This window comes from Stegostoma tigrinum, chromosome 39, assembly GCF_030684315.1.
Source record: "Stegostoma tigrinum isolate sSteTig4 chromosome 39, sSteTig4.hap1, whole genome shotgun sequence".
NCBI classification, from domain to species: Eukaryota; Metazoa; Chordata; class Chondrichthyes; order Orectolobiformes; family Stegostomatidae; genus Stegostoma; species Stegostoma tigrinum.
This window is the reverse complement of record NC_081392.1, coordinates 6,241,820-6,256,543: the sequence shown is the minus strand read 5'-3', so window position 1 is coordinate 6,256,543 and position 14,724 is coordinate 6,241,820. Positions and strand designations below refer to the sequence as shown.

The 14,724-nt window shown below is 46.8% G+C and overlaps 1 protein-coding gene across 8 annotated transcripts in view; it reads left to right on the top strand.

Annotated features, from left to right (window-relative positions):
* LOC125447679 (homeobox protein Meis1-like) overlaps positions 1-14,724 on the top strand; it is a 318,867-nt gene that overhangs the window by 92,311 nt on the left and 211,832 nt on the right. For all 8 annotated transcript variants that reach the window (XM_059640899.1, XM_059640898.1, XM_059640894.1 and 5 more), the window contains exons 4-5: positions 1,580-1,630; positions 2,038-2,088. In XM_059640899.1, the coding sequence (XP_059496882.1) occupies positions 1,580-1,630; positions 2,038-2,088 (102 nt within the window). The remainder of the gene's footprint in view (positions 1-1,579; positions 1,631-2,037; positions 2,089-14,724) is intronic.

The following is a 14,724-nucleotide window of genomic DNA, read 5'->3' as shown; positions in this document are numbered from 1 at the left end:
AAGAGCAGGGGTGAATGTGGTCGAGGCTACTGATTTGAAATCAGCCTCGCAGATAAAGCAAAGACTGTGCGTACAACAAACCATTTCCGAACATCAACATAGCCGGGTTGCAATTACACCGCCCCAGATGACCAAAAGGGTGTGAAATCTTTCTGATTAATTTCGGCTGCGCTTGTACTTGTCTCGGAGATTAATTTAATCGCAATGGATGTTAATAAAAGCGTCAATTTCAACTCAAAATCAGATTGAAATGGATTTAATTTCATTTGGCTCCGGAAGGGCTGAGGCAGGAGTGTGAGGGTTGACTCGGTGTGTCAAACATTGGGAAGGGGGTGTTACAGCCTGGTGATCCATGGGACAAACTGGGACGGAGAGATTCCCACTCTTCCACTCAGAATCCTTTCCTCTCACGGGGGGGACTGCTTCCAACCCCAGCTGGGAGAGACCTGTGCCATTGCAGGAAGGCAAAGCGGACAGGGGCGCCAGCAAAGGAGGGTAGGAGAGAAGGCACACATTGCAAGAAATCCCCACTATAAATTTTTCCCAGATGATTCCTCTATCTTCCAAAATCTCTCACCAGATCCTGAACAAATCCAATAATTTACAAGGGTTACTCGGGGTTAGAAAAAGTTCTGGCTGAGATGATCCAACAATGTGACTAAATGACTGAGAAACAGCAAACTAGAGAGTAGGCTGTGTGTGTGAGAGAAACAATGTAGACAGTGAATGTGTAGAAGGTGCTGAGGTGTAGTTTGGGAGGTTGTATAAGCAGTGGGTTTGTAGACTATCCACATGTTGTTCCACATCTCATTGTACATCTATGACAATGTATGACCTGTGTCAGTTATATGTGCTCCTCAATCAAAAGTGTATGAGACTGGGTAATAATTTTGGTTGTGATTATTTGTATAACTATCAGTCTGTCCCTCTGTGCATACATGAGTGTCGTGTGTGACTCTCTGTCCGTGTGTCTGTGCAAACTAAGTGTCTGACTGTGTGTGTGAGACTGTCAGTGACTGTCTCTGAGGGAGTGCATGTCAAGTGTATGTTTGACTGTGAGTATAAGTTCTAAATGTGTGACTGTCAATGTCTGTGAGTGTCAGAGACTGTTAGTGCCTGGCCTGGTGTGCTATGTGTGAACGACTGCAGGTGTCTGTTCATACATGCGTGTGGGAGAGATTGTAATTTTCTGTGTGTGCGTGTGTGTGAGACTGTCCATGTGTATGTCTGCATCTGCATTTGATTATTGTCTGTTCTTATGTTTGTGTGTTTGGGTGTGACCATTAGTATCTGTGTGCGTGCGTGTGTATGCATCTGTAACTGTCACTATTTGTGTGTAAGTGTGATACTATCAGGACCTATGTTTGTGTGTAATGTATGAGAGACAGAGTCTGTCACTGTGTGTGTGTGTGTGTGTGTGTATGTAGCTGTACGTATCTGATATACTTGGCAAAGCAAAATTTGTATCGAACATTCTGTTTCTGTCCTGTTACCAATTCCGGGTCTAAATATTTGAGTTAACTATTTCAAGTCTGTTGAATTCTACTAAAGTCTCTCCCCACTCTCTTCTGATTTCCAGATTCGAACAGAAAAACCTTTATTTTCCTCCAACCCTGAGCTGGATAATTTGGTAATTAGAATTCAAAATCTCAATTGTACTAGTGTTGAGCTGACTGGGAGAGGGAACAGATAGGAAGGCCTGTCTGCTATCTTAATTGTCCTTGCAAGATAGGCTATTTTGTAAAGCACACGTGTATGAAAACTTAAATGTTTTCTATTTAATTGTACGCTTATCAAAATAATATTTGGAGGGAGGATTTAATTTAGTTACTGTTGTATCCAGTTAATTTTGTTACTGTTGCAAGTTAAGTTTGTAATCAAGTCTCAATGTAACTTTTGCAGAGAGTTATCTCCTGCTTTTAATTCAGTATAGGAAGTTCACTGGCTCTGATATAGCTCTCTAGTGATAGTATCGAGCTTTAACCCAGGTACTTGATGGCTTCCTCTTTACTGACCATACCTGTTTGTCTCTAACAGATGATCCAGGCCATCCAAGTGCTGCGATTTCATCTGTTGGAGTTGGAAAAGGTAAGTGAATGTTTACTGGAAAGGGGGAAGTGTGGACCCAGATGCCTGAGCTGGCATACTTGTCTGACACTATATACGCCTGAGTGCATAAATGTGAGAGCGTGTGTGTGTGTGTGTGTGTGTGTGTGTGTGTGTGTGTGCGCGCGCGCGCGCATGTGTGACTGTATGAGGTGCAAATTACTGCAGACACTGGAATATATACTGAACACAATAAACTTTGGAGATCACAGACTTGAGGTTACCACTGTCAGAGATCTTGGATGTGTCTGTGCTGATTTCAGAGCCAAGTGTTTGTACAGAGTCATTTACTTCTCTAAACCCTTGCTAATGTGATAATTAACTATTTAATTCCAACCCCCTGAGAGACACTGATTGAATCCTGTGGCAATGAAGCAGAATACTATTACATCCTGTTCATTCCTTCATTGTCCCTTTCTTCAGCCCTCATTGTAACTTTCTCCAGCCTTTCCTATTGTACTTCCTTCTCTCTCTTCTCTCTTTTCCATACATCTGGATTTTCTCCCATTCTCTGTTAAATTCTGTTCTATTTTCAGACTCTGATTCTTCCCAGACCCTTCTCTATTTTATTCCTGCTCCTAAATCTTTACACATAGCATTAACAATCATAAGCTGGGATCTGTGACGAATGATGCAGGTTCCTTTGTTAAATAACCCTTCACCTTCCCTGTTTAAAATGCAAAATTCAATAAATATTTGCACTATTAGAAAGCACTGACTCCCCACCATCAATCAGTACAGTTAGATATCGAGCTACTCAATTCAGGAGATACTGCGAGCATGCTAGGCGATTAGTAACAGAGTTATTATGGGTGCGGACGGTGGCTTGGCCCATCCTCCCAGTTCTGTACCCAACCTGATGGAGCCATTATTTATAACTGGTTAGCTCAGCTGGCCGGACAGCGATTCTAACAGAGACCTTTCAATTCCTGCTACCATTGAGGTTACTGTGAAGCACTCTCCTTCTCAACCTCTCTCCTCACCTGAGGCATGGTGACCCTCGGGTTAAACCACCACCAGTCATCTGTGTCTAACGAGAGGGCAGCCTTATGGCCTGGTAAGGCTATGCTGATTTGGCACAAATGAAAGACTCTCAACCTCGCCTGAGGTATGGTGGCCCTCAGGTTAACCCACCCCCAGCCAACTCTCTCTCTCTCTCTCTCTCTAACAAGAAAGGCAGCCCGTTTTAACCTCTTTATGGTGACTTTGCCTTTTGTTTATAACATGCAGTACCTGAAAATGCCTGATCCTTTGGAACAAATACTGAACCGTTTTAACATGTGCTCAGCAACATTAACGTCAAATGTGACATCTGAAAATTATACATGACATTCAGATACATGTTGCAAAAATATTTCGATCACATTCAGTACAATTTAAATCATAAATGACATCTAAACATTATATACGGGATGCCTAGTGACATACATTATATAATGTGCAAATATTTTTTTTGATGTGTTCGGCATTATTTATTCCATAGATGATATAATGGTTTCGTTTCATCTATACCTTGTACAATGCAATTATTTTTTATACAACGCTCAGTAATGTTTATAAAGCTTGACGTTAAAGGTAGGGTGTTTAGCCATGTTTCTCTGATATATTCTGTGTGCTTTATACACAAACAGTAAACCTTTGATAATTGTTTTTAATTTGTCTTAAAATGCTCAGCAGTACTGCAGTTTCGAGGCTTTGAGTGAAGTGCCGCTATTTGCAATGGGTGCCTGGGTTTTATGTTGCTGCATCTCGGCTATTTCTCTCCACGGGATCATTTCTCCTCGGGAGAAAAGAAAGGAAAGATTTTCAGCATCATTAATCTTAAATCAGATTATTGAATCAGCCCTGGCCCTGAAATTGCACGAGGAGACGGCGGGGGGAGAAGGTTAGCACTGCTCTGAAAGGCAGTTATCCTGCATGGGTTTGTTATCCCGACGAAAAGGCAGTGGAAATGCCTTGATGCCAGGCAACACATCCTGCACTGGGGCTGTTTCAGTGCAAGCGACGTTTAATTTGTGTTTCACCACATACATTTCTTGCAACCAGAAGTTCACTTTGTCTGAGCTGAGAATTCACTGTAATGCCAGTGCAATGGGAAGCATTTTTCGCTCGTGATGGGGAAAGAGATTGGGATTATAGGAATTGCAAGCGAGGGAAATGCTGCTCTGCTAGGAGTCAGAGAGAGGGAGCCAACTGGATTGCATCCTTGGTGAGATAGCGCTTAGGAAATTTGACTCCCTACCAACAATCAAGAGGAATTCCTTTCTCAGAGTTGCTTGGGGAGCCCCTTACCCTCCATACCCCATCCTGATCTCAGGGCACCTGGAGAATCATTTGGAGAGACTCAGATATTGCATGTCAGAAAGGTCCAGACTTCAATTCTTTACAACGAAAAATGTTTGCCTTCGTCGCTTAGTGCATTGAGTATAGGAGTTGGGATGTCATGTTGCAGCTGTCCAGAACGTTGGTGAGGCCTGCGTGTGCAATGCTAGTCTCCCTGCTGTAGGAAGGACATTATTAAACTGGGGAGGATGCAAATAACATTTACCAGGATGTTGCCAGGATTGGAGGGTTTGAGCCAGAGGGAGAGGCTGGATAGGCTGGGACATCCTTCCCTGGAGCGTTGGAGGCTGAGGGGGGGGGCTGACCTTATAGAGGTTTATAAAATCATGGGGGGCATGAATAGGGTGAATAGACAAGGTCTTTTTCCCCAGGGTAAGGGAGTCCAGAACTAGAGGGGCATAGGTTTAAGGTGAGACGGAAAGTTTTAAATAGGATCTATGCTGTAAATCTTTCACACAGGGGATGGTGCGTGTATGGAATGAGCTGCCAGAGGAAGTGGTGGAGGCTGGTACAGTTACAACATTTAAAAGGCACCTGGATGAGGATATGAATAGGAAGGGTTTAGGGGCCAAGTGTATAGAATCCCTAAGGTGTGGAATCAGGCCATTCAGTTCACACTGACCCTCCAAGCAGCATCCCATCCAGATCCACCTTCCTACTGTATCCTTGTATTCCCATGGCTAATCCACCTCGCCTGCACACTATGAGACAATTAAGCATAGCCAGCTCACCCTAACCTGCACGTCCTTAGATTGTGGGAGGAAGCATGAGCAGACACAAGGTGCATGAGCAAATTTCACACAGTCAATCGTCTGAGGGTGGAATCGACCCTGGGGTCCCTAGTGCCGTGAGGCAGCAGTGCTAACCGCTGTGACAATCAGGCAAATGCAGCTTAGTTTGGGAAGCCCGTTCAGAATGGATGAGTCAGGCCAAAGGGTCTGTATGACAGAAGTTGCAAATTGCACAAAACTACAAGAGTGTGGGAGACTGGGGCTAAAGGTGGCGACCCAACAGCAGTGTCACTGGCCTGTCCTTCTGCCCTGGGGTTGTGGGTTCAAATCCCACCATGGCACCAGGTCAAATTTAAATTTAATTATCTAGCCCGGATGGACAATGGAGCAGTGGGAATTCCCAGGATGAGTGGTCAAGGGCCAATGCTCTGGGGAAATGGCTTCAAATTCCATGATTCCAGGTGCCTCCCCATAGTCACATGGTTAGCACAGAAATGGCCATGCAAACCACTGTGCGTGCAGGTGATTAGGGACGGCTCAGGGCCGGCAATGCCCATATCCCGTGAATGAATAAAAGAAACATGAAACCATGACCATACACAGGGACATAGAGGACAACACTGAAACTCAGGCAATTTAAAACACGTTGACATTGTGAGATTTGAGGAATGCTGTCCTTTGCCAAGGTGCGACTATCCTACAGTAATTCTCAACAGGCATAGTATTATGAGCAATGACCACAACGCTGTTAGCACAGAGGAAATCTGAGCCAGTAAAGCTATTGTCCATGATCCTCATGCGAATCTTGATCAGAGGAATTCTTGACTGATTTTAGAGCTGTAACCACATCCCAGAGTTCAGATGGGGGTGATGAGCTTGGGTGAACTTTGACCCTCCCAGCAGCTGACATCATTGCAGTATCTGTTGACGTTACTGGTTTGGAATGATTCCCATAACACCCCAGGCCTGGGACTGACCCGGGCAGTGCCAAAGGCCTGCGCAGTTGGGGAAGTGATTTATTACGCTGCTTGTCACTGTGTGTTTTCTTAAACCTGGAGGGCTATCACTTCACCGGGCTGCAGTGCGAGGAACACTGCCTTGATCAACTGCCAATTTCTGTCTCTCCCCTCAAACGCCCCTCTCCCTGTCCTCCAATACCCGCTCTCAGTGCCCTCCAACACCCCTCTCTCCCCTCCAACAACCCCTCTCTCCCCTCCAACACCTCCTCTCTCCCCACCAACAACCCCCCTCCCCTCCAACAACCCCCTCTCCCTGTCCTCCAATACCCGCTCTCTTCCCCTCCAATACCCGCTCTCTTCCCCTCCAATACCCGCTCTCTTCCCCTCCAATACCCGCTCTCAGTGCCCTCCAATACCCCCTCTCTCCCCTCCAACACCCCCTCTCTCCCCAACAATCCCCTCTCCCTGTCCTCCAATACCCGCTCTCAGTGCCCTCCAACACCCCCCTCTCCCCTCCAATGCCCCCCTCTCCCCTCCAATGCCCCCCTCTCCCCTCCAATGCCCCCCTCTCCCCTCCAATGCCCCCCTCTCCCCTCCAATGCCCCCCTCTCCCCTCCAATGCCCCCCTCTCCCCTCCAATGCCCCCCTCTCCCCTCCAATGCCCCCCTCTCCCCTCCAATGTCCCCCTCTCCCCTCCAATGTCCCCCTCTCCCCTCCAATGCCCCCCTCTCCCCTCCAATGCCCCCCTCTCCCCTCCAATGCCCCCCTCTCCCCTCCAATGCCCCCCTCTCCCCTCCAATGCCCCCCTCTCCCCTCCAATGCCCCCCTCTCCCCTCCAATGCCCCCCTCTCCCCTCCAATGCCCCCCTCTCCCCTCCAATGCCCCCCTCTCCCCTCCAATGCCCCCCTCTCCCCTCCAATGCCCCCCTCTCCCCTCCAATGCCCCCCTCTCCCCTCCAACGCCCCTCTCTCCCCTACAACACCCTCTCTCCCTGTCCTCCAATTCTCACTCTCAGTATCCTCCAACACACCCCTCCCCTCCATTGTCCCCTCTCTTCCCTCCAACACCCCCTCTCTCCCCTCCAAAACTCCTTCTCTCTCCTCCAACAACCCCTCTCCCTGTCCTCCAAATGCCCGCTCTCAGTGCCCTCCAACACCCCCTCTCTCCGCTACTTTGCCCCCTCTCTCCCCTCCAACGCTTCCTTTCTCCCCTCCAATAACCCTCCTCCCCTCCAATACCGCCTCTCTTCCCTCCAACAACCCAACTCTCCTCATTCTCCAACTCCCCCTCTCTCTGACCTCCAATACCCTGTCTCTCCCCTCCAACACCCCCCTTTCCCCAACCTCCAATATCCCCCCTCTCCTCCAACAACCCCTCCCTATCCTCCAATACCCCCTTTCTCTGTCCTCAAACACCCCCTCTCTCCCCTCTTTGCCATCTGCACTCGCACCCCCCCCCAACTCAGTAAACACCATTCCTGTTTCCCAACTGCAAGGGGCTTCCATGCCCCATGGCTGAAGCAGTGAGCCCTATAGTAGCGGGGGGAAGGTGGGGGTTGGTGGGGGAACGTCAGCAGGCTGTTCGGTCATAAGAGGCATCGCCGTCCTCTCTCTCAGCCGCGTTCTGTAGATTTGGGGATTGTGTGGTGTACAGGGGAAGTGACCGAGAGCCGGAAGTCTTATTGATTTTCTTCGCAGTGTCAACCTTGGACTGGGAATCAAAGCCGAGACTCTTTCTCTCTTTCTGCTTCGTAACGTGATGCATTTAGCTGCCAGGCTACATGTCAGTTTAGTAACATGATACCTGGACAATTCTGTGTGGGCTTTTAAATAGATACCATTTCAGGGGTTGCACTGAGATGAGCTGACAATCTCCCTGTGTGTTCCATCACTGATGGAATTTGCTCTTGTTTCCTTCTCTCTGCAGAGTACTGCCCAGGTCAGGCACAACATTGCTTTCGATGCAGGGTTGCTACTCCCTACTCTGTTCCAAACTCTTTCCTGGAAATATTTAAATCCCTCCCTCAGAGAAAAGGCAGGTCTGGTTGGGGTGACAGGGAAACAGAAGTAGGAGAGGTTCGCATTGATTTGACACTCTTTCAGCACTACTGTGACTTCAAATTGCCTTACAGCTGATGATGCTCGATTCACTTGTAGCAATTTGCAGATAAATTTAAATCCTTTGCACTTCTGAGGGATGTGGGTATCACCGGCAAGCACCACTTTTGTTGCTCATATCGCTACAGAGTAGAGTTTGAACCCTGCTAATAGTTAAACCAAAATACAAGCCCCCAGTCTGTTATGGCGGGTGTAGAGGCCCCCTTCTAATAATTAAACATAAAACGTCCAGAGAAACTTGCCTCATCTTTATAATCTGTTAAAGAAGAGTGCTTGAATGAAAGAAATTCCTTGACACAGGGCTCTGTCCTTGGGCCTCTACTGTTTGTAATTTTTATTAATGACTTGGATGAGGGGATTGAAGGATGGGTCAGCAAGTTTGCAGATGACACGAAGGTTGGAGGTGTTGTTGACAGTATAGAGGGCTGTTGTAGGCCGCAGCAGGACATTGACAGGATGCAGAGATGGGCTGAGAGGTGGCAGATGGAGTTCAACCTGGATAAATGCGAGGTGATGCATTTTGTAAGGTCGAATTTGAAAGCTGAGTACAGGATTAAGGATAGGATTCTTGGCAGTGTGGAGGAACAGAGGGATCTTGGTGTGCAGATACATAGATCCCTTAAAATGGCCACCCAAGTGGACAGGGTTGTTAAGAAAGCATATGGTGTTTTGGCTTTCATTAACAGGGGAATAAGAGTCGTGAGATCTTGTTGCAGCTCTATAAAACTTTGGTTAGACCGCACTTGGAAAACTGCGTCCAGTTCTAGTCGCCCTATTATAGGAAAGATGTGGATGCTTTGGAGAAGGTTCAGAGGAGGTTTACCAGGATGCTGCCTGGACTGGAGGGCTTAACTTATGAAGAGATGTTGACTGAGCTCGGACTTTTTTCATTGGAGAAAAGGAGGAGGAGAGGGGACCTAATTGAGGTATACAAGATAATGAGAGGCATAGATAGAATTGATAGCCAGAGACTATTTCCCAGGGCAGAAATGGCTAACACGAGGGGTCATAGTTTTAAGCTGGTTGGAGGAAAGTATAGAGGGGATGTCAGAGGCGGGTTCTTTACACAGAGAGTTGTGAGAGCATGGAATGCGTTGCCAGCAGCAGTTGTGGAAGCAAGGTCATTGGGGACATTTAAGAGACTGCTGGACATGCATATGGTCACAGAAATTTGAGGGTGCATACGTGAGGATCAATGGTTGGCACAACATTGTGGGCTGAAGGGCCTGTTCTGTGCTGTACTGTTCTATGTTCTATGTTCTATGTTCTATGACACGCACTTTATCAGTAACAAGTGACTTTTTTTTAATTTGACCCGAAGAGTGAACAAATTAACAGAATTGCTAACAAACCAAACAATTCCCCTTAAACTACTAACTATTCCCTAACTGAACTAAATTCTACTGGTATGCTGTTTCAATAACTACAAGTTGCATCTTTATAATTGCAAGTAATAATAAAATAAATTAAAACTTAGTCTCTTAAAGTCTACACGCCTTTCTTCCGTTGTTCTCAAGTCATAAACACCATTCTTCCACTGATCCTGCTGTCAGGAATGTTTTCTCTGTGCTGACTCTTAGCTAGAAGAACCATGGTACCTTTTATGGATAGATGGTGCTTTCTTACAGAGCTTTGCGATTTCTTTTGAGCGCTAGATGCTTATTTCTCAGATGGCAGTTCGCTCTCACCCTGATTTTTAAAAACTCTCTCCTTATATACCTTGGATGACATTTCAATTTTCTTATAACAGCATTGGCCTGAGGTTGTCAAAACCATCAGATTTAATTTCAATTTGCTTTCAATAGCTAAGTGCTTGGTTTAAATTAATTGGCTGATTCCAGCGAGTTGCCAAAGTATCAAAACAGACCTAAGATTTCCAATCACACAGCCAAGTTTCAAAGTTTCAATTTCAGAACTGGCGGTACATCTTCAGCTGCATACAGACACATGTTCTTTCTCTGAATGAATCTCTAAGCACTTTACCTCTTAAACGAGCCACGCTCTGTTCTCCCTTAACAATTCTCTACAAACCAATTCTAGCTTCCTGCTTTCCAATTCACAATTACTCAACACAACTTTGTTACAATATTTAGTTGCCCCACAAATCGCTCAGCTATTACAGAGGGCAGTTGAGAGATAATAGTGTTGCTGTGGGCCTGGAGTCATGAAGACCCGATGGGGTGAAAACAGCAGATATCCCTCCTGGGAGTTATGAACAGTATAGTTTATGTTTCTTTTTCATCATAATCTTTGTTAGTTTCCTTGCCATTGTCAAAGAGACTACATTTCAGTTCCAGATTTTATTAATTGAGTTGAAATTCCATCAGCTACAGTGGTGGGGCTTAAACCCATGCACTGAGAGAGAACTAGCCTGGGTCCCTAAGTCACTAGACCTAGTGAAGTATTCCAACATCTCCCACAATCAATGATTCGCATTTGTGATGTTATAGAGTCATACAGCACAGAAACAGGCCCTTCAGCCCAACCAGTCCATACCGACCATAGTCCCAAACTAAACTGGACCTACCTGCCTTCACTTAGCCCATATCCCTCCAAATATTTCTTACTCATGCATTTATCCAAATGTTTTTTACATGTTGTAACTGTACCCACATCCATCACTCCCTCTGGAAGCTCATTCCACACATAAACCACTCTCTGTGTAAAAAAGTTGCCCCTCATCTCTTCTTAAAATCTTTCTCCTCTCGCCTTAAAACTATGTCCCCTGGTCTTCAAGTACTCCACTCTGGGGAAAAGGCACCTGCCTTTCACCCTATCCATTCTCCTCATTATTTTATAAACCTCTATAAGGTCACCCCTCAGCCTTCTTGATTAAAAGATATATAATACCCTCTGGTGTTTAATGAAGTAATGCCTTGGGAATCCACATGAGCAGGCGAAAGGTGTCTCAATGTAATGTTTTCTCCTAATGATAGCACTCCTATCAGTGCATCATGGGAAAGTCAGGCTCAACTTTTACAATCAAGTTCGGTCTGGCCTTTGAACGCAGAAATCCGAGGCTACCGACTGGGTCAGAACTGACGCTGAGATACAATTTGAAAACACTCTGAGTTGACCCTGACCTGTAGCCACCCAACAGAGATGGGCTGGAGGGGTAGGGCTGGGGGTCCAGTCAGCTTGCAGGAGTGAGGTCACGTGGTAAAATTTGTGTTTTTATTTTGAGACCCTCACGTGCTGTCATCCTTGATCTCTGGGGAATCCTGACGTGGTGGCTCAGTGCTTAGCACTGCTGCCTCACAGCACCAGGGACCCAGGTTCGATTCCACCCTCAGGCGACTGTCTGTGTGGAGTTTGCACATTCGCCCCGTGTCTGCGTGGGTTTCCTCCGGGTGCTCCGGTTTCCTCCCACATTCCAACGATGTGCAGTTTAGGTAGATTGGACATGGAGAAATTGCCTGCAGTGTTCTGGGATCTGCAGACTGGGTAGGTTAGCCATGGCGAATGCAGGTATATAGGGATAGGATGGGGGGTGCTCTCTGGAGGGTTAGTATGGGTTGAATGGCCTGCTTCCACACTGTGGGGCTTCTAAAGTGAATAGAGGTGAGGAAGATGGAATCCCTACAGTTTTATCAAAAAAAACTCCTGTGGGCCAAGAGAAACTAGACCGTTTGCTTCATGCCAAGTCACTTTCCCATTTGCAATGATCTCCCCGACCCCTCCATTCATATATAACCTTTCTTCCACGTCTGAAATTCACCAGCTTACCCCTGATCAACAAATCTAATTTTTCTTTGGCCTAATCAACTTGATCAGAGATGCTAACACATCTCTGGACCAGGTAGGAGTGGACCTGGGCCTCCTGGACCAGGAGTAGGGAACTACCACTGCACCACTAGAAGGCCTTTTAGCCCCTGGTCTTACTCCAACCTGAAGTGTCCATTCGGCCCAGCATCTGTCGTTGCTAGCCTCTCATTGCCTCCTCAGTTGCACCGACAGTGTCAGCCTTCCTCACCCACGGGCTGGGAGTGGGCGGAGACCAGAATCGTTTGGGTAGAAGCTCCAAACTGAAGCTAAAATAAAAGGTGTAGGATATACATCAAACCCTTTCAGTGAGTTGTAATGATGCCAGACTGGTGCAGTAGTCTGGCTGCCTGGGATAAAGCTCAGGGGCCCTGGGTTCAAATGCCTCCATGAGATTTAATACAGGCTACGTTTGAAAGCTTATCTAGATGGTAATTATTGTAAAAAACCCATCTGGTTCCCTCAAGTTCTTTGAGGGGGGTGTAATCTGGCCTACACGTGACTCCAGGCCCATAGCAATGCGGCTTACTGTTAACTACACTCTGGAATGGGCAAGCCATGCGCTTCAAGGGCGATTGGGTACAGGCAACGAAACCAGTAATGCTCACTATCCAGGTCTAAGTGAAGGGGATAAAAAGTCCATTATTGTGTAGGGGCAGGCTATTTGGCCCATTACCCCCAAGGAGCATCCTAACCAGATCCAACCCCATCCCTGCATTTCCAGGGCCATCCACCCTAACCTGCACATCTTTGGACTGTGGGAGGAAACCCACACAGACACGGGGAGAATGTGCAAACTCCACACAGACAGTCACCCGAGGGTGGGGGTGCACCTGTGTCCCTGGTGCTGGGAGGCAGCAGTGCCAACCACTGAGCCACCGTGCGTACCAGAGCCATTGTCCCCAGTCTCAACAACAATGCTGTACAATGTGAGAGGTGCTATATGAATGCAAAGCGTTGGCAGTGCCCTTCACAAGTGCATAATCAGAGAGAAAGTGCCAGTAATCACAGAAGGGTGCCCCCTACTGCAACTGGTGCATCATTGCACAGTTTTTCTCAGCTTTGAGAGAGACAGACAGCAAGCGTTGTATTTGTCCCAACCTTAGCATTGTTTCACATTCTTTTACGGTAAATACAATGACAATATCCAAAATATTAAACAAGTACTCTTCAGGTTAAAAGAGAATCCATGTGAGTGAGCAGCCAAATTTATGTGAGATAGGTTTTTAAAAATGTTCGCTGCACCTGAAGCCTTGGACCCCCTGGGGTTTTTGAGTCATGTTTAACAGGTTAAACCTTAGAGCTAAGCCTCTCGGCTCTGGCATCTCATCCTCCACTTTAAACACCCATTCCCTCCACCACCAATGCTCAGTGTGTACCATCTAGATGACGCAGTGCGGGAATTCACCAAAGATCCTCAGGCAGCACCTTCCAAACCCACGGCCACTTCCATCTAGAAGGACAGGGGCAGCAGATACACGGGAACACCACCCCCCTGCAAGCTCCCCCCCGAGCCACTCACCATCCTGATTTGGAAATGTATCGCTGTTCCTTCACTGTCACTGAGTCAGAATCCTGGAATTCCCTCCCTAAGGGCATTGTGGATTTACTTAAGCCCAAATAAACTATAGCGGTGGTTGAGCGCACTTAGGATAACTAATGCTGGTTCAGCCAGCGATGCCAACTTCCCATGAAAGAATTGAAAAGAAAAACACTTGAATAGAATCCCTACAGTGCAGGTGGAGGCCATTTGGCCAATCAAGTCTGTACTGACCATCTGCAGAACATACCACCCCATCCCTGTATTTCCCATGGCTCGTCCCCCTAGCCTGCACACCCAAGACACTATGGACAATTTAGCGTGGCTAATCCACCCTAACCTGTGCATCTTTGGACTGTGGGAGGAAACCCATACCAACACGGGGGCGAATGTGCAAACTCCACACAGACTGCCATCCAAGGATGGATCAACCTCAGGCTCCTGGCACTGTGAGGCACCAATGCTCACCACTGAGCCACCGTGTAGCCCCTAAAGGATGACAGGTGACTCAAAACTGTCTTCCACGAAAGGTTAGATCAATTGTCAACATTAACCCTGAGACTGAGAGCTTTTCGTTAAGGAGAAAACAAGTGTTGGCGATCTATTCGGCATGTGTGAAAATCGTCAATCGGCTTGACCCTCTCCACAGCTGAGCCTCACTGATGCCAATACGCCATTTTTCAAACAGTTTGGAGCAGGAGACTGGTCTGTCTTGACTCCAGAGGCAGAAGGAATAACTGTAGCTACCTTGGCTCAAAATTAGGAGTTTAGGGCCTAACGATGGGCTGAAAGTCCATGCCCCTCCTGTGCCCCTCAACGCCCTGTTGACACACTTTGTGTGCCAACTGCTTTGATTGGAATGTTCAATCATAATGGACCACAAAGGCCTCTCTTAAAATGCAAAGGCTTCCCAGCTCCAGACATTCCCTTTGTAACTCAAAATTGCTAATGCCCAATGTCGAGTTTTAATAAAAATTATAATAATTTTTATAAGATAGACCTTTTCCTCCTCCATTTCTACCCATCCGTTTCATTGTCTCTTGTGTTCCTTAGTGCTTTCGTAACCTTTTCACTTATAGGCTGAAAGCCTGGGCCTTGCCTAGTATTTCTGTTAAGAGCTGTGATGCCATGAGCTGAGTGTGGGGTGCATTTAACTACCTGGGTTT